At 40.3% G+C, this 27,018-nt stretch overlaps 1 protein-coding gene across 1 annotated transcript; it reads right to left on the bottom strand.

Annotated features, from left to right (window-relative positions):
• Window positions 1-2,238: 2,238 nt before the first annotated feature.
• GPRC6A (G protein-coupled receptor class C group 6 member A) lies at window positions 2,239-26,436 on the bottom strand. Its single transcript, XM_089652138.1, has 6 exons — window positions 26,243-26,436; window positions 21,203-21,506; window positions 17,137-17,964; window positions 15,600-15,815; window positions 9,224-9,347; window positions 2,239-6,099 (listed from the first exon to the last, which is right to left on the bottom strand). Exons 1-6 carry the CDS (start codon window positions 26,434-26,436, stop codon window positions 4,988-4,990), a joined length of 2,778 nt encoding a protein of 925 aa, XP_089508264.1. The 3' UTR covers window positions 2,239-4,987.
• Between the last annotated feature and the right edge of the window lie 582 nt (window positions 26,437-27,018).

The raw sequence follows: 27,018 nt of genomic DNA on the forward strand, positions 1-27,018 counted from the left end.
ATGTGTACATGGACACATAGACATTTATGGAGTTGAGTTTAGGGGCCTTGGCAAAAAAAATGCCAAAAGCTCCTAAACTCACATTTAGGAGCAGCAGTGTAAATGAAGCCTTGTTACTGAACTGCAGTAGAGAAGAATCAGGTTTCAACTCTGGCCAATCAGGGTTGTGGTGTGTGGAGGAGTTGTGTAAATCTCAGAACTGGAGAGATAGAAGTAAAGGTCATTTGGTAGATGAAACAGATCCTGTATATACAGTACGTATCTCTGCATATTTAGCTATTTTCCTGGAGTACAGTTTTAAACCTGCCATTAAAGAAACACATTGATGACCTTCTTGAGAAAATGGCAGTTGTCTGTTTTCAGTCATGGACTCAGAACAAGTATCAGATCAGGAACATCAAAACATTTTCAGACGTACTTATCTGAAGGCTTGTTCCAGGTTAGTGACTTAACATATGTAAACCAAAAGGTCAGAACCACAGCTAGACCACTAGCATTTTCACTAACAAAGAGGATAGTAATATCAGCTTCCATGTTTTTTTTTTTTTGTAATTGATTTTCTTTAACAGCTTCTGTACCCCATCTCTTAGTTGGAGCAAAGTCATGACTAAGACCCCTACTTTAGTTTTCTGCTGTCTGTAAATCCAACAGGATAGATTCTCCTAAACTACACAGCCATAGCAATAAACAGTTTGGCAAAGTTTTCATGCTGCCACAGCCATCCCTTGACTCGGGGGTAGGGCTCGCAGAGAGCAGGAAAGACCCAAATACTGGTCACACCCATGGGAATTTTTTTTTGAATCTTCAGCCACTTTCAACAAGTTTTAGTTGATGATCAGAAGGATCTACGAATATTACCAATCAGTTAGTTATAAATGTACAAATGGTTTCTGGTGCCTTCATCCTTTTGATCAATTTTTAATGATCGATTTTGATGAGCTGCTTGAAAATGGTTAAAATTGTTTGAAAATTGTCCTGTGCATGGCCATCCTGAGCCCTAGCCACTCCATCAGAATTGGAATGTTTTTCTTCTTCACAATTTGAATTCCTTAAAAAGAAGTAAAACATTTTTTTTCAGCTATACAGGCTTTGGGAATGTATGGCGTGTCCTCTTTTGCCCTTGTCATGTCTACAATCACAAGCCATTATGGCCATGTCTACCATTATGCCATGTTCCTCCAGAAGGATGTCTCATGCACATTTTACTACTGTGTCAGTATGAAAAACTTTTTGTATACAGGGTTATCACACAAGCAATGATCAAAAACGGTTATCAAATGACTGATGGATGGATGGGAACTATAGATGTGGGGCAAACGTTAGTGGAGAAGAGAGTTTTCAGTATGCCCCAAGTCAGTAAAAATAATAGTTTCATTGGTTTCTACAGCAGTATATGGATGCATATTATGCACACTTATTTTAAAATAGGAATAAACATTCTTACAGCTGAGTCTTTTAAACTGTTCACATTATTCCAGATGTTAACAAATCCTAACACTTGCCTTATCAGCTGATGTTTTAGAATACTTCAAAGGTCAGGAAATGAAAATAAGTAAACAATTGAGGCTAGTGAATGTACAAACTGTTATCCATGTTATTTTCTCATCCTCTTCAACAAAGTTTTTCCCATGTTATGTGATACCTGCAGCAGTTCTCCACTTTGAAATGTATATTATATTTTCAGGGTCTCTTAGTTTTATATACAGTATTGTGGTAATTACATACAAATATTCTCCTGTGCTATGAACTCAATAAGTGTGAACTGTGGCAGAACTTTATGTGCTATTCTAACATGTATAAATTAATCAACCAAATAAAAATGAAGTACAGCACTCACTAGAGTTGAAAATGTAATATATACACAAACCAAAAAAAATAACTATCTTAGTAAAAAGTATACATTAGTGATATCACACCATAATAATAAATATAAGTCCAGCTCACTCTTGCTATGCGGTTTCATGTGAATCCTGCATGGAAAATATTGGCACCCACCAGCACTCAGTGTTCCTTTCCCAATTTAAAAAAGATGGGCTCCCACCTTAAACGTTGGGACCATGTTGCCATAGGTCATACTGCACCTTTTCCTTTTAAGTGGATATATCTAATAGCACCACCTCCACTCCACATTAGATCCTAATAGCTCCCCAAAGGATTGCTGCAATAACACCACTCTGTCTCCTCCACACCACAGGAAGGCATAGATATATTCTCCAAAGATAAAATGAAAACTAATGGTGCTCTCAACATAAAATATTTATTTAATATAAAAAAATAAAAGATACACACATTAAAAAGTGCACAAAACCTCTGCAAAAGGATAAACACTCATCCAGAGCTTGCCTCTGTCTCCCTCAGTGTTCTGAGTAGCTCTCACAGCACTTCTTGTGTCACACCAATGCTGCAGCTGTCCCATATCAGCTCTAAGACCAAGAGCTGAGCAATCACATGACCACTGATGGTACAGCTCTCAGTCCTCCTGGAGCAGAGACCAATGACTGTCAGTCACCACTCTCCACTCTGTCTCTGCAGTGCTCACTGGAGAGCCGGCCATGACAGCACACGGACAGCCAAAGCCAGCTGTCAATCAGGCAGCTAGGTGGATCCTGAAAATATGGTCAGGAGCCTTCCAGAGCCTGAAGAGGCTCTGTGATGTCAGCTTACAGCAGGCAATAGCCCGATATAAGGGTCACTGGGCACTGCTGAAACAGGGATCACAATATGAACTAATAAAAGGGCTGAACCTTACTTGGAGATTCTTCAATATGTAGATAAAATACCAACATTTTCCTTTTTATAAGCCAGAGTTACTCAAAAGTGCCTTTTCCACATAACAGAATATTTGACATGCTATGCTTTTTAAGCTGGCTCACATTTTTTTCTATTGATGTTTATTGGCCAAGGGTGGCCCTGCCAACACTGCCAGGTTCAACAACCTTTGACTGAAAAGTTGAAGAAGCTGGGTGGAAAAAAGTCAGCCGAAAAGTGACTGCATCCAATCAGCTGCAGACTCTGGTTGGGTATTCTGACAACCGAGAGTGCCAACTGTCAGAATACAGTAACTAGCATCAGGAGTTTCAGTCATCCAAGCTATTTAGCATTGATGGAGGAATCTATAGAATTCTCTCATTCAGCTGGGCTGAACAAGTGAAGTATTTGTATATGGCCAGCAATATATTTCCAAGAGTGTCACAATTTGCTTGGGGGAAAATGAAAGATCCTCAGCATTACCGCCAGGGCACAACTCTTATCCCACTCCTTAGCTGACTAGACAGAGTTCTCCCATTTTAGTCGCAAATGCATGGTGCATTAAACAAGTTTTTCATGTGCTTCTAGTTATTTAGACAATTGTTTAAGTAACTAGATTTTAAAAATTAAATAACATACATTTTGGAAGTGTGAGTTATGTTTTTGAAATGGATGTTTAGTAAACACAAACAGCAACTCCTGAACAGTAAAGCGATTGACAATATGATCATGTGAACAATTGCTCCAAGCATGGCCACCATTAGACAGTTGTCTAAACTATAAATGGAAGGTCTAGAATTATTGCTCTTACTCCCAAAGATCAATGCTCCCAAATGGAGGAATTTCCGTCCATTCCTATTCTGGAGGAAACTTGGATTTTCCCTCATTTTCTATCCTAGTAAGTAACAGTTGGGACATAGACAACAATAAAAACTTGACATTGGTTCTTACTCTTATACACAATTTAAGGAACAAAAAAATGTTCTTATTTTAGATACACTTTAGTAAAATGAAACTACATGTATATTTAACAAAAAACAATTTATCTGTAAAGGCCTACCTTGCCTAAAGTTCCAAACTGTCTGCAAAAGGAGCCTAATGCTCAATGCACACTAGCGTTTTTTTTAAACTCCTAAAAGGGGTTTTTAGAATTTTTTTCCCTGCTCCTAGATGCTAAATAGTGTTATCCTATGTGTCCATGCACACTAGAATTTTTGGAGCGTTTTTCCAACAGAAAAAAAAAACCACTAAAAGCTCCTTTCTAGCTTTTTTTTCCTCAACATGTACTGTGAAAATGCTAATAAAACACTAACACTCCTAAACGCTTCTGAACTCTACTAAAAAAAAGCTATTACCAGATTTTTTTTATACAGCATTTTTTGAGCTTAAAAAAATTGCTAGTGTGCATGGAGCCGGATACTGTACTTTCAACCTCAACTGCTGTCCAACATACTATATATGCAGTATTTTATACTTTTTCACTGTTCGTAAGCAGAAACATTTTATTTCTTATAACCAACTTAGAAGCTAAGAATCAGGTAAAGACCTATAAGGTTTCTTAAAGCAGTCCATTATTTAGAGTTGACAAATATTCTCAGAAAATAGTAGTTAATACACAAACCAAGGCTGTTATCATGTTCTAATAAGAATTTTAGGTTTTGCTACATATACCATGTTTACTTTGTAAGGCAGATGTCCAATTTTACACCATAGAACTCATTTTATCAAAAGCATAAATGCAACTTTAGAAAAGTATTTACATTAACATTACCCCAACACATATTTACTCAAGCAATCTTAAAATGTTTGACATCAAGTTAGGTAAATGATACTGGTTTACCACCAGTAACTCTATACAGCCAAACAGATTTAAAAGTGATTTTTCCTGTGTGGAAGGGATTCCCTCCATGTAACACGTAGCAGTCCCCACTCAACCTAGGTTTCTATATTGCCAAGATATGAATCTGCCATAGCTGTACCTAACAGTGAAATCTGGCATTGCTGCATGACCTTAACAGACAATGTATTCACTTTAGGAACAATTGTATTTTAATAGGTAGTTTTTAGTCCACTATGCTGTCACCTGGAATCTTCTTACACAAGTAACTGCTTAGCCCATTGGAGATGAATGGTACAGCTGCGTGATTATTCTAAACCACCACTGCAGTATTTGATGAATATACATGTGCAGGGGTATGTTTTTTGTCCATACAATAACAAGTCTTGGACAATGCCATCATCAAATGCTTGATAGTCTTTTCCTTTGGAGGCATCTGGCTTTTGTCGAAGGTATATGTGCAGCTACAAGTCTCTCGTGGAATGAAAAACTGTTACTTATAGAACTCACAGAAGGTCTACCTGACACAGTAGGTACAGTGATATTGCTCTCAGGAAATGGCAACGAACTGGAGGACACATGACCAATGGTTAGGCTGCTGGCACTTTTGGATGAATATTTATAGATCATTTTAAGGAAAGCAGATTTGGTATTTGTGTCTTGTTTATACAAGATTATATAGCATTTGGGCAGAAACGTACAAGACAGAATGCCGTAGTTTGATATTAATATAACTATCATTTCAACAGCTGGTAAGTATATACCAAATGTTGTAGCATATATTGGAATAAAGGTTATCCAAGATATAAAGTAAATTAGCATGCCAAATGTGATAAATTTGGCTTCATTATAATTTTCTGGTAGTTTCCTACCCCGAAATGCAAAAATAAAACAAATGAATGCCTGGAGAGCAATGTATCCTAACATGATGCTGAATGCCACCGTAGAGCCTTCATCACACTCCAGTATGATGATCTTCGGAAGTGAGAAATTCTCCTTAGTAAATGGAGACCAGAATACCAGCCAAGTGGTACAAATGATGACCTGAATCCCAGTGCACACAAAGACTAGGGTAAATGGCTTGTAAAGGAGCTTTAAAACACTTTGCATTTTGGGTTCAAAGGTGAACGCTAGCAATATTTTGATCGACTTTAGCAAAATGCATGCCACTGCTACTGTGAAACTAATGCCAAACATAGTCTGCCTTATTTTGCACTTGATATCTTCTGGTTTCCCGATGAAGAAGACTGCACTGACAAAACTGAAAAGAATAGAAAGGAGGATGATATAGCAAAGGAAGCCTCCAGATGCCTTGACAACAGGAGTATCAAAATTCTTTGTGAATAGCAGTGCTATAGCAACAATAATTAAAATACCAATAAAAGAAATGACGAGAAGAACAATTGCAAAGCCATCATCCCAGTGCAGAAATTCAATCTTTTTCATATAGCAGACAGAGCTATTCACTGGAGACCAGTGAGTCTTATTGTTGCATTTAAGACAATACACCATATCTGAAAAAGTCAAAACACATAAAAGAAAATTAAATAGACAGCATTAAAGCTTTTACTTAAAAATGCAAATTAACATTTTGTAATAACCCATAGCAATTTACATGAAACTGGATAAAACTAATCACACCTCTCTCTGTTCCTCAATATATATCTTAAAATGTTATTTTCAAGCCCGTATACCCAATCTTAGTATTATGTTAGGCTACATTCACATGGGCGCATGGGGGTGGCCAGGGCCAGCCACCAGCAACAATTAGTACTAAATGCTGCCTGCATGCACTGTGTTCAAACAACATCAGCTGTCAGTGGTGGCTGTCAGATTGCACTCTGTACAAATCAATGGCTGGCACCACCGCTGTTTGCATGTAATTGCTCACCTGAATGGTTACTTGCAAATAGAGTCTCTGATCGATCCAGGATTCAGCCACTGTACATCCAGGGTCAGTGTTTCTGCAAAGTTTTGAGTTCTGCTTTAACCTGTCTGAACTTTTTTTTAGCACATAGTAAAATGTGTTAAAATGTGCATTTTAGGCCTGAAGATTACTTAAAACCTTCAAAACATTATATATTTTATATTATATATAATATTTTCTGAAAGTAGAGGCCCTATAGAATCACCTCTATTAGAAAGCAGACAGTTTATTGTAAAAAAGGAAAGCAAACTCCTGGTTGCTGTAGCAGTGTCAGTTTGTATACATGTTGGTGCTGCCACAAGGATTGTTACTGTCTTACCTAGTTACATTGTTAGTAAGGTTGAAAGAAGGCCATTGAATTAAATTACAAGAAATATGAAAATATAATTACATTGAAAACCTTCATATACAGTACCTTATGCCAACAGTTGATCCAAAGGAAGGCAAAAACCCACATAAAGCATGGGCAAATTAAAGAAAAAACCTTCCTGGTCCCCCAGATCTTCCCTGGATTAGCAATCTCTGATGTTATTACCTATGTTAATAGTCAGTTATATTCTGTGCAGTTTTAAAAAAGAAAAAAAATATCCCCCAAAAAACAAAAAATTGAGCTGGTTAGAACTACTTTCTGAAGGAGCGAATTGCACATTTTCACAGCTCTTTTTCTGAGAAATGTCTTTCTCTAGCAAAGAGTCCCATCTTGTCCTTTGCAGGAACTTTCAAATAAATAAGCCACTCATGTATTTATACATGGTGATCATATCCCATTAAACACCTCTTCCGAAGAGAGAGAGAATTCAGTCTTACTAATCTTTCCTGAGCTCCTCCATAACTGTTATCAGTTTGGTTGCCCTTCTCTGAACTCTATCCATTTCCTTACTGTCCTTTCTTCAGATGAGGCCTTACTAATGCTTTGTACAGGGACAAGTGTATATATATATATATATATATATATATCTCCCATGTACACTATACTGCCAAAAGTATTGAGGCGTGTACGTTTACACGCACATGAACTTTAATAGCATCCCAGTCTTAGTCCATAGGGTTCAGTATTGAGTTGGCCCACTCTTTGAAGCTATAACAGCTTCAGCTTTTCTGGGAAGGCTGTCCACAAGGTTTAGGAGTGTGTCTATGGGAATGTTTGACAATTCTTCCAGAAGTGCATTTGTGAGGTCAGGCACTAATGTCGGATGAGAAGGCCTGGCTCACAGTCTCCGCTCTAATTCTAAAGGTGTTCTATCGGGTTGAGGTCAGGACTCCACCCCAAGCTTGCTCATCGATGTCTTTATGGACCTTGCTTTGTGCACTGGTGCGCAGTCAAGTGGGAACAGGAAGGGGCCATTCCCAAACTGTTCCCACAAAGTTGGGAGCATTAAATTGTCCAAACTTTCCTGGCATACTGACTTCTTAAGAGTTCCCTTTTACTGGAACTAAGGGCCCAAGGCCAACCCCTGAAAAACAACCCCACACCATTATCCGCCCTCCACCAAACTTTACACTTGGCACAATGCAGTCACACAAGTACCATTCTCCTGGCAACCGCCAAACCCAGACACGTCCATTGGATTGCTAGACAGAGAAGCTTGATTCCTCACTCCAGAGAACACGTCTCCACTGCTCTAGAGTCCAGTGGCGGCCTGCTTTACCCCACTGCATCCGATGCTTTGCATTGCACTTGGTGATGTAAGGTGTGGATGCATTTGCTCTGCCATGAAAACCCATTTCATGAAGCTTTCTATGCACTGTTGTGTTAATCTGAAGGCCAGATGAAGTTTGGAGGTCTTTTGCTATTGACTCTGCAAACATTTGGCGACTTCTGCGCATTGTGCGCCTCAGCACGCGCTGACCCTGCTCTGTCATTTTACATGGCCTACTAGTTCGTGGCTGAATTGCTGTTGTTCCCAGTTGCTCCAAGTTTGTTATAATACCCCTAACAGTGGACTGTGGAATATTTAGTAGCAAGGAAATTTCATGGATGGACTTATTGCACAGATGACAACCTATCATGGTACCATGTTTGAATTCACTGGGTTCCTAAGAGTGACCCATTCTTTCAAAAATGTTTGTAGAAGCAGTCTGAATGCCTAGGTGTTTGATTTTATACATCTGTTGCCATGGAGGTGATTGGAACACCTGAATCCAATGATTTGGAGGGGTGCCCCAATACTTTTGGCAATATAGTGTATATACCTCATTTAGGTCTGCTTTACACAACTGCGTCTCTGCGAGTTGCATTTTGCATGTACATGGCAGTTCAAACATTTGAATGGGCTGCCGTGCTCTTAAACACAGGGAAAAGGTCCCTGCATCATTTTTGAAATTGCAGCCTGCATGGAAACTGCAAGTCCAGTGTGGTTCTCAGTGTGGGAAATGTCTGCTGTGATTTCCAGTGTGTGCGGGTGACATTAGGATTAATGACACTCCCTCGCATCTCCTGCAGTTTTCTGTGAGGGTGCTTTCAGCCGTGGAAACAGGTACGGTCAGCGGCAATCACTCGCATGGTTGTGAACCTAGCTTTAATACAAGGAAGTATTTTGCTTGATTTAGAAACCGTAAGTTGGTATTGCATCCGATTATTAAGTCTATGATCTACCAAAATTCTCCTAGATCTTTCTTCCTTATAGACTCCCCCAGTTGTACACCTACTAGAATGTATGCCCTGTATGCCTAAGAAAAAATTAACCAACATTTTTTTTCTCTCCTCATACCTGCAGTATCGGTGTAGTGGTTTTCAGGACAAGGAACACATTCATAACAACAAGTGTGTTGACTTGCTGATGTTTTTTTCATTTGCCCTGGTTTACATTCATCTGAGCATCGGGAATGGATTTTCTGAAATGCCAAAGAATATTTTGCAAAGAAGCATTTAGTTAAGATCAGATAATGCAGCATGAAAATGTTATTTTACCAGACTTGTGAAGAGTGGGTAGCTGTGTGATCACATGCCCTTTCCCTCTGCTAAATGCCTCTGTGATAGTCAAAGATAGAACTGTGTGAAGGGGATCAGGAATAATGGACAACTGCCTCACTCCCTACCTCTGTGGCTTCAATGCATGTGGGCGAGGGAGACTCATTTTGCCCTATAACTCTGTAGCATAAGAATGGGTGCCAGAACGGAACAGCACTGACTCCTAGTTCCTGTGACAGCAGATAAATCAAATGATGTGGGAGGAAAGTGATGTTGAGGTTCATCATGCTGCGAGCATTAGGCTATAAAGAGCAGTGCATATTGGGGTGCGTAGCGGGTATTGGGGGTACATGGTACAGAGTGGAGAGTATTGGATGGCATGGTGGGGAGTGCATTGAGTTGTGTAGTATAAAAGTGTGTTGGGGTGAATAATGTGGTGTGGGCTGCATGTTACAGAATGTATGGGGTTGCATTGTTTAGTGTACATTAAACTGAGTAATGTAGAGTGTGTGTTGAGCTACATGGTGCAATGTGTACTGGGTTGCATGATACAATGTGTATCAGGTTGAGGTGTGTGATGCCCATTCTACAGTGTAGTATTTACAATTTATCCATCAGATCAAAATATGAAAATGTTTTCTACAGAATTCTTGTTTGTGTCAGCCAGAACCCAGCATTAAGGCATGGAACTGAAATCCAAGTTAGACGTACCGGTAACTTGTTTTTGTAGTCTTTCAGGACAGTATATGAGAGAACACAGCTCCTCCTTCTCTCGCAGGAATCACACACCCACATAGACTTCAAATTGGAGGCATCTCCCCACAGTCCTCAGTTGTCGAAGAGTACCTATGGCCCATCTGAAAAACAAGCACAACAGCATAAACAATATCAAGGCGGGCAATTATTGCTGTCCTGAAAGACTACTAGAAAACAAGTTACCGGTAAGTCTAACTTGGATTTTCTAAAAGCGTCTTTCAGGACAGCACATGAGGGGATAAACGAGAACTTACCCCCTTAGGGTGGGACCACACCTTGCAAGACCTTCCTACCAAAGGCCTGCTCTCCCACTGACAATAAATCCAGCCTGTAATGGTGTACAAAGGTGGACATGCTTGATCACGCTGCTGCCTTACAAATTTGGTGAGGTGCAGATTTTCCACTTTTGGATGACAGAGAGAATCCAGTAGTAGTAGGTCCTTCCTGAGTGGAAGCATCCGGTATGGTCTGAGTGATAACCAGAGGAGAGCTGCAAACCACAACCTTTTTGCCCAGAAAGGAGCCATGAAAATATCCTGTGCTCTGTTTGAAACTTTTTCAGAGCCTGAGGAAATTGTTGGAAAGAGTGGGGGGAAAGGGTAGCACAGCTGGAAGCCTAACCTATGAGTGAGAGCATCTATCCCTACTGCTCCATCTTCTCTGTTCAAGGAAAAGAACTGACCAGTTTTGGTATTCTTTCAATTTGCAAACAGATCTATTTGCAACTGACCCCACTCTTGAACTAAGCTGAGGAAAACGTCCCAATTTAGGCTCCATTTGCCCTCTTTCAGCTGGTGTCTGCTCAGGAAGTCGGCTACCTGGTTCAGCGAGTCTTTGAGATGCACTACAGACAAAGATGCCAAGCTGACCTGTGCCCACGACAAAATTTCTTCCTCTAGACTTTGAAGACTCCTGCTTCTTGTGCAGCCTAAGCTTTACATAGGGTACCGCTGTGGCGTTGTCTGTGTAGACCTGCACGTGCTGACCCCGAAGCTCCTGAAAGAAAGCCAAGAGAGTCAAACCAATTGCCTTTAATTCTCTCCAGTTTGAGGAGTTTGACCTTTGCTACCTAGGCCACTACTCTGTGCAAACTGACCTCCCAGGTGCGCTCCCCAGCCCCAGTAGCTGACATCCGTGGTGAGGATCCTTTCTACTAGAAAGGAACAGGTTAGACCTTTTGAGAGAACCCCCTGCCTCTTCCACCACCAGAGAGATCTCTTCACCCTGCAAGTAACCCTCACCTTTATGTCCAGCGTGGCAATGGTCTGCGTTCCAAATTCTCAAGATGAATAGTTGAAGGGTCCACAAGTGTACTCTTGCCCACTGGACTGCCATAATGGAGGCTGTTAACAGGCCAAGAAGATACATCAAAAACCTGACTGAAACCTGGTGGTTGCCCTGAAGAAGTGTCAAAGCCACCTGTATTTTCAGCATCTTTTCTTCTGGCAAAAGAATTTTCTGTTCTACCGAACAGATGTAGAATCCCAGAAACAAAACTTTCTTGGACAGGGTTGGGTTGGATATTTGCACGATGATGATCCAGCCCTGACTTTTAAGGTGGCTGCGGGCTACCTGAAGGTCTTTCCTCAACTGCTCTTCTAAGTATTTTTTTGAATATCCGTGACAATATACCTTCTTGGGGGAACCTCTGAAAACTCTATTTCTCTTCTTTCTGTGATGCCCAAACCTTTTTTTTTCCTTGTGGCTTATCCCCTTGCAAGCTTGTCTGTGGATGAAAAAACGTTTTTGAACTTGCTTTTTCTTCTTCACAAGAAAATACTTTTTCCTGTCTGCTGTGTGATCCAAAATTGAAGTCTGGCCCAAAAATGAGATCTCCTGAAAAAGGGATTCCACGCAGTCTGATTTTGATGTTGAGTCCCCCTGCCATATTTTAACCATAAGGCCCTTCTCACCGAGTTAGACAGGGCAGCTGAGTGAGCTGTCATGCCTATGGGTTCTGAAGACGCATCCTCTATATACCCTACAGCTCTTGTGATTGTAGGGAAGGAATCTAGTATCTCTCCCTTTGGAGTCCCCGCACTGATATGTGCCTTAAGCTGGTTTAGCCAATGCTCCAGGTTTCTTGCTATGCATGTGACTGCCATAGCTGGCTTCAAATTCTCCACTGTGGAATGCCACAATCTGTCAGCGGCAGATGCATCCTTTTGTCCATTGCCTTTTTCAGGCTCCCCATGTCATCAAAGACTAAGCCTGTGCCTTTTGAGACTTGAGAAAAAGAGGCGTCTACCTTAGGCACTTTGTTCCATACTGATGCCAAGTCTTTTTCATACGACAACTATCTCTTGTGAGATCTAGAAAAAAAGGGTTTCCTTTCCAGATCCTGACATTCCTTTTTTATCATGTCTGAGATGGTCAAACGCACAGGAAAACATCTCCCTTTTGGTTCACTAAGGCCCAGGTACATTTTATCATGGAGGGAGGGATCTCTTTTTTCCTCTTTAATACCTAAGGTGGCGTGAATCACTTTAAGTAGATACTCTACCTCCTCCAGTGAAAGCTTATACTTGTTTGCTGAGGAATCCTCCATCTTTTCCTCATCATCCTCTAAGTCTCCCTCTGATCATGGAGGCGAGACAGCAACCTGTGCAGAAGGTAACCCTGACCATGATTCCAAGGAAGCTGATGACCCCCCACTGGTGGTGTGATGGTAGGCTCAGAAGCACTCTGGGAGGAAGACTTCAACATATTCCTGAACGACTGCAGGGTAGCACTCCACTCAGCCTGCATTGAAGCCAGAAAATCAGAAGAAGCTGAAGCTGCCTCCTCTCTCACTAAGCAGAAAGAAACACTTCTTGCATACAGGCTTTTTCCAAGCATCTGACAGTTTACTCTTGCATGAAGGACATCTCCTCTTGCTAGATTCTGTCTCACTGCTCTTAGCATAAGACAAAGTACAAAGGAACAAAACCACTTAGCCACTGACTGACCTTAAATGCACCACAAAAACGCACCCAGTGCAGCTGGAGCCCAAACCTCCACACCATTAGTGCACTGACCCCACACGCCAAGGATCCCAGACACCGCTGGACACTAAAAACATGGCCGCCACCAGTTTCCACACAGGGACCTCAGGGCTATAGGCTATCCAGTGGTACTGGCTCTCCCCGAGCACTGAAAGGGGAGAGAGGAGCCAGAAACAGGTCCCCCCCACCTGGGACTCTGCGTGGAGGACCCTTGCTGCAAGAAAACAGGTAAAAAAGAAAAATAGAGACCTCTCTCAGGTAGCACTTGAGAGAATACAGTCCCCACAGTTCCTGTGTGTTCCTGCTTGGCCGGAGGAAACACGTTAACTGAGGACTGTGGGAAGAAGCCTCCAATTTGAAGTCTATTTGGGTGCCTGTTTCCTGCGAGAGGAGGAGGAGCTGCATTCTCTCAGCTACTGTCCTAAAATACATTTTGAGAAATACTATTAAATTCATTATTTAAAGCATCCTCAATTTTTAGCATTTTTTCAACAAGTGCTCAAAATGTATCCACAGTTCTGTAGGTTGGTAATAAGAACTGAAAACTAAGCTTTCATTAATCCACCCTTAAGTACAGGTGAAACACAAAAAATTAGAATATCATGCAAAAGTTCATTTATTTCAGTAATGCAACTTAAAAGGTGAAACTAACATATGAGATAGACTCATTACATGCAAAGCAAGATAGTTCAAGCCGTGATTTGTCATAATTGTGATGATTATGGCTTACAGCTCATGAAAACCTCAAATCCACAATCTCAGAAAATTAGATTATTGTGAAAAGGTGCAATATTCTAGGCTCAAAGTGTCCCACTCTAATCAGCTAATTAAGCTATAACACCTGCAAAGGGTTCCTGAGCCTTTAAATGGTCTCTCAGTCTGGTTCAGTAGGAATCACAATCATGGCAAAGACTGCTGACCTGACAGTTGTGCAGAAAACCATCATTGACACCCTCCATAAGGAGGGAAAGCCTCAAAAGGTAATTGCAAAAGAAGTTGGATGTTCCCAAAGGACTGTATCAAAGCACATTAATAGAAAGTTATGTGGAAGGGAAAAGTGTGGAAGAAAAAGGTGCACAAGCAGCAGGGATGACTGCAGCCTGGAGAGGATTGTCAGGAACAGGCCATTCAAAAGTGTTGGGGACTTTCACAAGGAGTGGACTGAGGCTGGAGTCAGTGCATCAAGAGCCACCACACACAGACGGATCCTGGACATGGGCTTCAAATGTCGTATTCCTCTTGTCAAGCCGCTCCAGAACAACAAAACGTCAGAAGCGTCTTACCTGGGCTAAAGAAAAACAGACCTGGTCTGTTGCTCAGTGGTCCAAAGTCTTCTTTTCTGATGAGAGAAACTTTTGCATCTCATTTGGAAACCAAGGACGCAGAGTATGGAGGAAGAATGGAGAGGAACACACTGCAATATGCTTGAAGTCCAGTGTGAAGTTTCCACAGTCTGTGTTGATTTGAGGGGCCATGTCATCTGCTGGTGTTGGTCCACTGTGCTTCATTAAGTCCAGGGTCAACGCAGCCGTCTACCAGGAGATTTTGGAGCACTTCATGCTTTCTTCCGCAGACGAGCTTTATGGGGATGCTGACTTCATTTTCCAGCAGGACTTGGTACCTGCTCACACTGCCAAAAGCGCCAAAACCTGGTTCAATGACCATGGGATTACTGTGCTTGACTTGCCTGACCTGAACCCCATAGAGAATCTATGGGGCATTGCCAAGAGAAAGATGAGAGTCCTGAGACCTAACAATGCAGAAGAGCTGAAGGCCGCTATTGAAGCATCCTGGTCTTCCATAACACCTCAGCAGTGCCACAGGCTGATAGCTTCCATGCCATGCCACATTGAGGCAGTAATTGCTGCAAAAGGGGCCCAAATCAAGTACTGAGCACATATGCATGCTTATACTTTTCAGAGGTCCAATATTGTTCTATATACAATCCTTGTTTTATTGATTGCATGTAATATTCTAATTTTCTGAGATTGTGGATTTGGGGTTTTCATGAGCTGTAAGCCATAATCATCACAATTATGACAAATCACGGCTTGAACTATCTTGCTTTGCATGTAATGAGTCTATCTCATATATTAGTTTCACCTTTTAAGTTGCATTACTGAAATAAATGAACTTTTGCACAATATTCTAATTTTTCGAGTTTCACCTGTATATCTATCATGCTTAAAGGTACTCCTTCATGTAAGAATCATAAAGGCTGCCATTGTTAAACATTCCTTTTGATAATGCTAGATCCCCAGCTATTATGCTGACGCTTCGGCCTCCGTGCTTTCCTAATCTTTGACCCTGAACAAATATACAAAAAAGAAATTTTTCTGACACCCATTTACAGTGTAGGCCAGCAATGCTAGTCGCTTCCTTTTTTAAAGTTCCATTTTAAATCAGTAAAAGTAAAGCTTGCTCTTGTTTTTTTACCTTCAAAAGTTTGAATTCATTTTCTTTATCCTTGGTGCTGAATGTAAACATGTCTTTCTGTGTGTCATACTCTGCAAATGGGGTGATATTTATCTTTCCATTAGGGCCAATTTTCCACATCATCACATCATATCCTATATTGGCATCACCTTTGGAATCAAAGTAGAGAGTCCTACCATTGTAAGTGAAATTTACAGTCTTTAGGGATTGTAGAAGCTGTAACAAACATGGGTTGGGTTATTAATACGCAAAGAAGGAATTAATGCAAATATTCAGAAGCATGATCAAGCTAAATAGCTTTAGTCTTATACTTTATATAAGAACATAATAATTATACTGTTAATAGATAGATGTAATCAAAGTTTATTTAAATTTCAAATACTAAAATTTCTGCGCTCACACTAAACTCCCCCTATGCATCCATAGACACAGGAGGGAGGGTGCTGGGGGAGGATCCTGGACACAGAGAGCTGTTTCACACATGTGCGGTGCGGATTTAAGCTCAGGTTTTACAGCTAATAGATACAGTAGTTGTTCACTGGTTCATGTCAGGTTTACATCAGGTTCAGGACAGGATTAGCTCAGGATCTTCTCTTGTTCACACGTATGCAGTGTAGAAACGGTTCCCATTAAAGTCAGTAGCCTGTAATCTGCACCTGAACTGGACCGCACTGCTCAGAAATTGTACAGGACTCTTTTTAAAACCGCACTGAATCTGCACCGCCAGTGCGCTGGACATAGGTGAACAGGCACCATAGGAAGCAATGTTTTTTCACATGTCATGTGGATTGGATGCGATTCAAACTGCATCCAATCCATATATATGTGAATGGGCACAGAAGGTTTTTTACCTTAATGCAGAGAATGCAGTAAGGTAAAAAATCTTGAGGAATTAGAACCACTTTAAATATAAGGTGCATGTGTATTCTTACCCAAATCTTGCCTCCTTTGTGTATCCTCCAGATCTGTGCAGTAACCAAACATGGAACAACTCCTGCAATTTTGTTAATGGCAAACTGTAAAGGACAGACCTACTATATGGATCCCTCAGTATTTTTCTGCCAAAATACGTCCCTTAACTTTTTATGGGTAAGGTATGTAAAACAGACAGAATAGGCTTGGCACTGCTGCTCCTCAGGTTCTTTTAGGTGAAGGTAAAATAAAGTCATATGTTTATGCCTGCCTAAACAAAAAATGCCAATCAAATCTTCCTACCTAATGGATGCAGTGGTAATGTAGTTTTCTAAACACACAAACCTCACTAGGAACAGAGGTACAATTCCCAGAGGAACGCACCCACAGCTCTGCTCCTTTTACAGGCTATGTGCAGCCCAGTGATGACGCCACTACTTAATTTACAAGTAATATTGAGTTTTACAAAAGGCATTTGGTGCACACAAAGTGTACTGATATCCTGCTCGATTGTTCAGAAATATACTCAAACAAATGTAATTGTGCCTGGAGAACAGCTCTATGTGTAATTAACTTATCATTTGAAAACTATAGTAAATATGAATTATATCATAAATAATTCTACCTCCCATGGTGCAAAGGCATTAGGATTGCTGCAGTTTCTATCCAAACATAGATTTCGAATAGCATGTGCTATAGCAGTCACTGCCAGCTGAGTACTGAAGATAAATCCTGGTTGTACTGTGGCCGATAGAAAGTCTTCTCTCAGAGCTTTGTTCTTCATCTTAGTGGAAGTGACCACAGCTTCTTTGGAATAATTATTAACACAGCCATACAGATCACTGTATTTTCCGTTTGAACAGTCAGACACTAGCACTGCGTATTGGTCTAGGAAACGATTCATCTCAAAGTCATGTTGGTTTAGATCTTTTAAATACTCCTGAAAAGATGTAGTATCACCACCCTTAAACATAAATCCAATCACTTGGCCGATCTTTTGAATGTCAGGTATGCTACTAATTCCTGTAGATACAGCCCAGCTATCACTTGCAATCCATGTCTTCTTTATTTTCTTTTCCATAACTTTTATAAAAAGATTTATGATAAGTGAAGGTTTTAGAAAAGCTACAATGACATTGACTCTGGTTTCTTTTAGTATGGTTTGAATTGTCTTATCTATCCGAGACTGTACGGTACTGTCAGATAAATGAGCAGGTATGACTTCTTTAAAAGCAATACAAACATTGATATAGATAGCCTGCGCTCCAAAGCTCTCTACAGCTGATCGCCCGTAGTCATCATCCATGGTTATAAGTCCAATCCAGTTCCATCCAGAGTAATAAATGAGTTTTGCCATTGCCCTAGTTTGGTAAGAGTCATTTGGAATTGTCCGTAAGAAAGCAGGAAATCGAAATTTATCACTTAGTATTTGAGCAGATGAGGCATGACTGACCTGTCAAAAAAGGTTTTCATATAAATATTTATTTTATAGCAATACAATTTAAAGAATGTTATCACGTATTTTCAAATTCTACACAATAGCTGCCTGCCAATAGTCTCTACTAATGGGGTAAAAGTGCCCAGCGGTTTATTTTTTTTTGGGAGGGGGCGGGTGCAAGTAGCTGGTCTTACCTAAGGCGCAAAATAGTCTAGCACTGGCCCTGTTTGTGGCTATTAAGGGATATATTTAAATAAAAATATTTTTTTGCCTTAAATTCAGCTTTAAATACACTGCTCAAAACAATTAAAGGAACACTTTGAAAACACACCAGGTCACAATGGGGAAAAATATCATGCTGGATATCTATACTAATGTGGACTGGGTAATGTGTTAGGAACGTAAGGATGCCCCATCGTTTGATGGAAATTCAAATTATCAGCCTACAGAGGACTGAATGGTACTCAGTAGTTTGTATGGCCCCCCTCATGCTTATATACATGCCTGACAACATCGGAGCATGCTCCTAATGAGACGACGGAGGGTGTCCTGGGGTATTTCCTCCCAGATCTGGACCAGGGCATCACTGAGCTCCTGGACAGTCTGAGGAGCACCCTGGCGGTGTCGGATGGACCAAAACATAATATCCCAGAGGTGTTGTATTGGATTTAGGTCAGGCGAACTTGGGGGGCCATTCATTGGTACCAATTCCTTCATCCTCCAGGAACTGCCTGCATACTCTCGCCAAATGAGGCCAGGTATTGTCGTGCACAAAGAGGAACCCAGGACCCACTGCACCAGCATAGGGTCTGACAATGGGTCCAAGGATTTCATCCCAATACCTAATGGCAGTAATGGTGCCATTGTCTAGCCTGTAGAGGTCTGTGTGTCCCTCCATGGATATGCCTCCCCAGACCATTACTGACCCACCACCAAAATGGTCATGCTGAATGATGTTGCAGGCAGCATAACATTCTCCACAGCTTCTACAGACCCTTTTTACATCTGTCACATGTGCTCATCTGTAAAAAGTACAGGGCACCAGTGATGGACCTGCCAATTCTGGTGTTCAATGGCAAATGCCAATTGAAGCTCTATTGTGCCGGGCAGTTAGCACAGGGCCCACTAGAGGATGTTGGTCCCTCAGGCCACCCTCATGAAGTCTGTTTCTGATTGGTCAGAGACATTCCAACCAGAGGCCTGCTGGAGGTCATTTTTAGGGCTCTGGCAGCACTCATCCTGTTCCTCCTTGCATAAAAGAGCAGATACCAGTCCTGTTGATGGGTTAAGGACCTTCTACAGCCCTTTCCAGCTCCCCTAGAGTAACTGCCTGTCTCCTGGAATCTCCTCCATGCTCTTGAGACTGTGCTGGGAGATACAGCAAACCTTCTGGCAATTTCACGTATTGATGTGCCATCCTGGAGGAGTTGGACTGCCTGTGCAACCTCTGTAGGGTCCAGATATCTCCTCATGCTACCAGTAGTGACGCTGACCTTAGTCAAATGCAAAACTAGTGGAAAAACAGCCAGAAAAAATGAGTAGGGAAAAAATTACTAGTGGCCTCCACCTGAAAAACCATTCCAGTTTTGGGGGTCATCTCATTGATATATATATATATATATATATATATATATATATATATATCAATCACCATTTGTAGACAGTATCTTTCACCTAAACCAACTAATATACACTTGTTGGGATTTTTTTTTACCAGAGGCATGTAGCAGAATACAGTTTGGCCTAAATTTATGAAGAAAAAAACATTTTTTTATTGGATATGTTTTATAGCAAAAAGTTAAAAAAATTCTGATGGGTTAAAAACTTCCCTTACCCTGTGCAAAATAAAAAAAAAACGTTTTGCCTATAGTTGTACTTTAACCACTTGTCCTCCAGAGGATTTACCCCCCTTCCTGACCAGGCAATTTTTTGTGCTGCATTACTTTAATTGACAATTGCACACTCATGCAATGCTGCACCCAAATTAATTTCTTTTCCCACTAACAGAGCTTTCCTTCAGTGGTATTTGATCGCCTGTTTTTATTTTTTGCGTTATAAAAAAAAAGAACGACAATTTTGAGAAAAAAAAACAATATTTTTGACTTTTTGCTTTTAAACTTGTCCAGTAAAAAAAAAATCAAATTTCGTCATACAATTAAGCCAAAATGTATTCTGCTCCATGTCTTTGCTAACAAAATCCCTATACGTGTAAATTAATTAGTTATAGGGTTTACAAATGGCGGTATATATACTGGAATTTTTTTTTCTACTAGTTATGGCGGCGATCAGTGACTTATAGCAGGACTGCGGTGGGCATTCTGACACTGGGGAGAATGGACTTGGTGTCACTGACATCCCCAGTGACACCAATACAGTGATCAGTGCTAATAAAAAGCACTGTAAATATACTAATGGCACTGGGCAGGAAGAGGTTAACATCTGGGACAATCAAAGGGTTAACTCTGTGCTGTGTGCCGTTTTTCTATGTGGGCTATGTGTGTACTTCACTGTAAGCACACTGCTTTGTATGGCTCTACAATGCAGAGCCATACAAAGCAGTGTGCAGGCGCTGATAGTGAAGAGATCTGTATTGTTTACATACAGGTCTCTCCCCCATTGGAAAACCTCAGAGCGCAAGTGTGCAATCCAAACGCACACTTTCCTGCATTAAAAATGACTGTGTGTATAAGTGGGTACTGCAGCGACCCTCGTCTGGAACCGAACAGAATCAACAAGGGAGAATGTCACCAGCACACCAAGGATCACCAATATGGGTCCAGAAGTGGACCCATATTGGTGATGCTTGGTGCGCTGGTGACATTCTCCCTTGGAAATCCTCGGAGATCGCCAGGTGCCGGCGGGGAATCACTGACCAGGACCTGGTGATTGACAGCTGAGGCCGCGAATGGGTAGGCGCGTGCCCCCTACCCAGAGCTGCAAAATATATACGTGATTATGCGCACCTGTGCCACCCTGTAGTATTTCTGCTATAGGGCAACGTGGAAGCAATTAATGCTTGTACAATGAAATGTTCTTTTTCGTAGAACGTCACAGGTATGATATAATTTCTGGTTTATATGTTTCTGTTTTCCAAAAAAACAGAAAGGGTCTTGTGTTCAGCAACATTTTGCAACTATTAAGAGTCATATCTGCAGCAGTTTTCCAACAAATTCAGCACTGGAGATATGTTCTACAGAAAAAAAAAAAAGACAGTTTCATGCATAGGCAACATACTTTTTGAGTGAGCACTTACCTGTGGTATAAGCTGGGTGTTCAGTAACCTTGCTACAGCAATGGACACTTCTGAATAACTGTCTCCAATCACAGCTTTTACTTTGGGCATATAGTCTGAATAGTTGCATTTGAATAGAACAGTGTCTCCTGATGTATTGTATGTAGACAGAAATCTCAATGTAGCTGATATTGCTAGTGTGGACTCTGAACAGGTATCATAGATTTCATATCCCAGTTTAACTCCAGGTATAAGCGAGGAATTGTTTATCAACTCTATAGTGTGAGCCATGGCTAGCATCTGTAAGAATCCTTGCAACTCAAACCTGCAATGTAATCAACAATAATGCTCAGTTTTACTAAGTTAAGTAATTAAATGCACTCATTACATGTAAGAAAACCAAAAACACATTGGATGCTTGACATCCAGAGCTAATCACATAGATACTAGAACGTGGCAGTACATTTCAAAAGACAAATGGACAAATTTTGCCAGATTTTGCCATCAACATTGGTAGCCTTCATACCTACTTTATGACAGTTGTCACTACAGAGACTTAAATTCCTAAATTCCTAGGAAAGGAAAGTGGGAGAGGAGGGTAATGAGAAGTTTATCTGATTATCAAGACACATAGTAAATACAGTAGATATGCGGGATAATTGTACAGAGAGATCCTTGGAGGTGTTTATTCTATAACTTTGAGCCCTCAGCAAAACTACATAAAACAGGGTACTTTATCATCTAATTAGTGCGGACAAGGGTTTGATTCCTAAGTTCTGGCAGGTTCCTGAAGCACCAAGAATTTCCGAATGGATAAATATTTATAGGATGGAGGAGCTATGTCACATGGAGGAGGATAAAATGGAAAAATTCAGGAAAACGTGGTGTAGTTGGCTGAAATTTAAATCCTCTGAAAGATATATGGAACTGTGTGGAATCGAGGGGGGAAGTCTAGAAGTCAGGAGAGAGCCTTAATTGAGAATATGAGGGAGATAGATAGATAAACAAGAGAGAAAATATATTCATTTTTTACTTGGGGCATTTTTACTTCCAATGACAAGTGAGCCTGGAATATTGTTTTAGTTTGCTCCAGTTCAGTATATTTCTACCTATTACAGTCCATTTTGTTACAGTCTAATTGAACCTTTGTTAAGTATCACTGTAATGCAGCCAGGCTGCATGTGCAGTGATAAATACAGAGCTTTTTTTTTTTACACTGGTAAGTCCTGCTAAAAAAAGAACCAAATATAGTCATGTTGCCATGTTTGGTTAGTGATGTCATGCTAACCCCACCCTTTTGTTTATATGGTCATGGATTCCCAGTTGTTAAATAAATGGGGCTGGATGACATCACTGGTTGCTAAGGATGCGGTGGGTGTCAGCACCTGCAGCTTCTTTAGCAACCTTTGACCTCAAAGAAGCTGTACATCATGTTCTGCTCCAAAGGAATAACCAAAGTTGGGCGTAAATTTGTGTTCAGACTAAACTTTATGCTCATTCCTACCATATTATAAGTTTCACTGTTCTGGTTAAAGTAGAAATAAAGGCAAACCTTTTTTTTTTCATTTTGGCTAAGGGAGGGTTATAACCCCTGCCAAAGCATGAAGTGAGAGGAAATCCCCCAAAATAAGTTAAATCTCTGGTTGTCACAAGGCTCGACAGAACTAGTGTTCCCATTGGAAGATTTCCCCTCTATTCTTGTTCTGAGACAACGCAAAATGTGGGATTTTCTTTTGCTTTCACTTTAAGTGATAAATAGAAAGGATGAATCTCCAAAATGGAGGAACAAACAGCAATAAATATCCGTCAGGGGTTCAAATATTTCTCCACTCAACCCAAAAAAACCCAAAACATTTTGCCATTAGTTATACACGTTGTACTATAAATTATTCTGCTCATATTTTTCATAATGTTAAATCTCAAACCTGAAATATCAGTTCTGGATGGACTTTTCCCTAAAGGAGATTCACATCCTTATTCAGTTAAGAGTGCTACTTCTTAAATGCAATCAATGAAAAGCAGACCAGTAGATAATGGATTCTGATTTGTTGCTGCGGGTTCGAGCACTTAAGTATATGGCTATTAATTTGTACTAAAGTATGGTATTTTTTGTGTTTCCAAACTGCCACAAATTGAATTTAGCTTAAATGACATAGTTATCCCTACACATCAATGATGCTACTAAACAAACTTCCAAAGCAGTCTGTATTTTATTGCTAAAACATGAATATTTGTTTATTTGTTTGTATGTGTGTCACATTCTGGTAAACTAAGCAACATTTAAAACACTTCTAAATCCAGAAACAAAAATATAATATATTGTAGCCGACATGAAATATGAACAAAGCATATTCCTCTATAGTGTGTACATGTTTCAGTTAAGAGCACTATGTGTAATTTCTGTCTGCTGCTTTGTTCCTCTACTATCAGCATGATTCACTTCTGACAAGTTTTTCCTGACACCAAGAGAAAAATGGTGGCGGGAAAGGGACTTTATGCAGATTGACAGCCTCAGCTCTGTTCCTGTCAGCTGTGTGGAAGGGGGCATGCCTCTTCCCTACAATCAGCTCTCAGAGCTCTCCTCACTGAGCTCTGCATAGTGTAATTTCACCTCTCCTCCCTCTTTTTTCTGAACTCTCAGACAAGCTTTATAAATTCAGCACATTGAACAGGTGTTGAGAAGAGAAGACTACAGATAGTCAGGTACAACTTATGTAGGATATGATTAATCTTTGTGTATCATTGAGGCCAGTCACTTCACTGGGTATACAGTATGTAAGGGTTTACAACCACTTTAAATAGTTTGTACTTACCCTCTAATTGCCACTTTCCCTGGACAGCTTGTTCTTTTAAAGAATGTTGTAAAATAAGACTTACTGGTAGGATCAACAGGTAAAAATAAATGAAAAAAATCTAAAACTAGAAACCTAATGCAGCCACCACATCTAGGGATTGGTAAGATGCAATATCTAAAAAAAATGTTGTAGGTTTTACAGTCATGGCCGAAATTGTTGGCACCCTTGATATTTCTCCAGGAAATCATGTATTTCTCACGAAACGTATTGCATTAACACATGTTTTGCTATACACATGTTTATTCCCTTTGTGTGTATTGGGACAAAACAAAAAAAGGGAGGAAAGAAAGCAAATTCGACATAATGTCACACAAACCTCCAAAAATGGGCTGGACAAAAGTATTGGCACCCTTTCACAACTGCGGATAAATAAGAATGTTACAAGCATGTGATGCTCCTGTAAACTCACCTGGGGCAAGTAACAGGTGTGGGCAATATAGAAATCACACCTGAAAGCAGATAAAAAGGAGAGACGTTCACTTAACCTTTGCATTGTGTGTCTGTCTGTGCCACACTAAGCATGGACAACAGAAAGAGGAGACGAGAACTGTCTGAGGACCTGAGAACCAAAATTGTGGCAAAATATCAACAATCTCAAGGTTACAAGTCCATCTCCAGAGAACTAGATTTGCCTTTGTCCACAGTGCGCAACATTATCAAGAAGTTTGCAACCCATGGCACTGTAGCTAATCTCCCTGGTCGTGGACGGATGAGGAAAATTGATGAAAGATTGCAACGCAGAATAGTCCGGATGGTGGATAAGCAGCCCCAAACATGTTCCAAAGACATTCAAGCTGTCCTGCAGGCTCAGGGAGCATCAGTGTCAGCGCGAACTATCCGTCGACATTTAAATGAAATGAAACGCTATGGCAGGAGACCCAGGAGGACCCCACTGCTGACACAGAGACATAAAAAAGCAAGACTACAGTTTGCCAAAATGTACTTGAGTAAGCCAAAAGCCTTCTGGGAAAACGTCTTGTGGACAGATGAGACCAAGATAGAGCTTTTCGGTAAAGCACATCATTCTACTGTTTACCGAAAACGGAATGAGGCCTACAAAGAACAAAACACAGTACCTACGGTAAAATATGGTGGAGGTTCAATGATGTTTTGGGGTTGTTTTGCTGCCTCTGGCACTGGGTGCCTTGACTGTGTGCAAGGCATCATGAAATCTGAGGATTACCAAAGGATTTTGGGTCGCACTGTAGGGCCCAGTGTCAGAAAGCTGGGTTTGCGTCCAAGATCCTGGGTCTTCCAGCAGGACAATGACCCCAAACATACGTCAAAAAGCACTCAGAAATGGATGGCAAAGAAGCGCTGGAGAGTTCTGAAGTGGCCAGCAATGAGCCCAGATCTAAATCCCATTGAACACCTGTGGAGAGATCTTAAAATTGCTGTTGGGAAAAGGTGTCCTTCCAATAAGAGAGACCTGGAGCTGTTTGCAAAGGAAGAGTGGTCCAAAATTCCGGGTGAGAGGTGTCAGAAGCTTATTGATGGTTATAGGAAGCGACTGATTTCAGTTATGTTTTCCAAAGGGTGTGCAACCAAATATTAAGTTAAGGGTGCCAATACTTTTGTCCAGCCCATTTTTGGGGTTTTGTGTGACATTATGTCATATTTGCTTTTCTGCCTCTGTTTTATATTTGTTCCAATACATACAAAGGGAATAAACATGTGTATAGCAAAACATGTGTTAATGCAATACCTTTTTTGTGTGAAATACTTGATTTTCAGGAAAAATATCAAGGGTGCCAACAATTTCGGCCATGACTGTATATACACTTTTTGACAGTTGCATCCCTCCTTTTTATTTTTGCTTATCCCACTTTATTCGTGCGTAAATTAGCCTTTGGAAAAAATAATATTGTATGGTTTTCTTGTTTTTCCCTCCTATTATCATTTAATGACAATAGTATATTCAGTGTTATACAGATGTCAAAATTCAGTTTGACTGTTAATGAATTCATTATTAAACTACTTTTTATTTATACATTGCCAAGTAAAAATGCTTAGTTGATAATATTATATTAATCGTTATCAATAGATAACAATTATACCATCCTAACCAATATTTATTTATTTTGTTAAATAAATATTAGATTTCATTTAGCCTAAGAGAGCTAACAGGTAATAATAAAGAACATTAATAAGGGCCATTAATAAAAACAATACTTGTATATTGTATATTCTGAAAACTATTACTTACCCAGCACAATCTTGGATAGCCGGTTTATATGGAAATCCCCGAACTGAGTTCATCATTTTGCCATGTACTGAAAACAAACCCCCAATAATAATGTCCCCATGTGCTCTTGCTCCCACAAAATCATCAGGAATCACACAGCAGTATATTCCACTGATCAGTATTCCAGTGATGACAGCCATTCTATACAGTGCCATGTCTCTGGATCATATTCCGTCTGCTGAGGTCAGACCAATAATTCATCAACTTCAGTACAGTTACTATGAAAGCAGCTAATAAGCAGCGTGAGCCAGATGCACCTTGCTTAGGCTAATTCTCTTTGTTATGGGTACAGCTGCTTCCGTTTCTGTATGACAGCTACAAGTTCAGATATCAATTCTAGATGACGATAACACACACGTACAGTACATGAACATATTCACAACTGACAGTAATACAAAGGCACCATGATGCTTATTGAACATTAACGCATCTGTTCTGTTACTTCCCTTCTGTGTTAGAGTCTATGAAACATTCATTTATCTTGTTATATCTTACATATTGATTATTTTGGGGATTTTGGTGTGTCATAAATTTAAGTATGAGTTAAATCTAGAGCAATAAATCTTTATCTGTTTAAATCCCATGAAGAGGACACCACATCAATAGCTTCCCATCAAGATATCGGAGACAAAACAGACTCTATCTGCTTCTTTATGGAGTGTACGGTGTTCCAGACAGTACCTGTCACTGAAAGTGGATTTTATGCACTTGTCAGTGTCACGATTACCATACATCTG

This window comes from Staurois parvus, unplaced genomic scaffold (genome assembly GCF_062004578.1).
Source record: "Staurois parvus isolate SC_StPar_1 unplaced genomic scaffold, SC_StPar_1.0 ptg000672l, whole genome shotgun sequence".
Classification (NCBI taxonomy): Eukaryota; Metazoa; Chordata; class Amphibia; order Anura; family Ranidae; genus Staurois; species Staurois parvus.

Excerpts from the sequence above, each read along its gene's own strand:
- GPRC6A (XM_089652138.1), bottom strand. The coding sequence starts at position 26,436 with ATGGCACTGTATAGAATGGCTGTCATCACTGGAATACTGATCAGTGGA. Across the intron at positions 15,816-17,136 it reads ATGCCTTTGCACCATGGGAG|CTTCTACAATCCCTAAAGAC; the intron begins GTAGAATTATTT and ends TGTTTGTTACAG. Across the intron at positions 9,348-15,599 it reads ATGAATTCAAACTTTTGAAG|AAAATCCATTCCCGATGCTC; the intron begins GTAAAAAAACAA and ends TTGGCATTTCAG.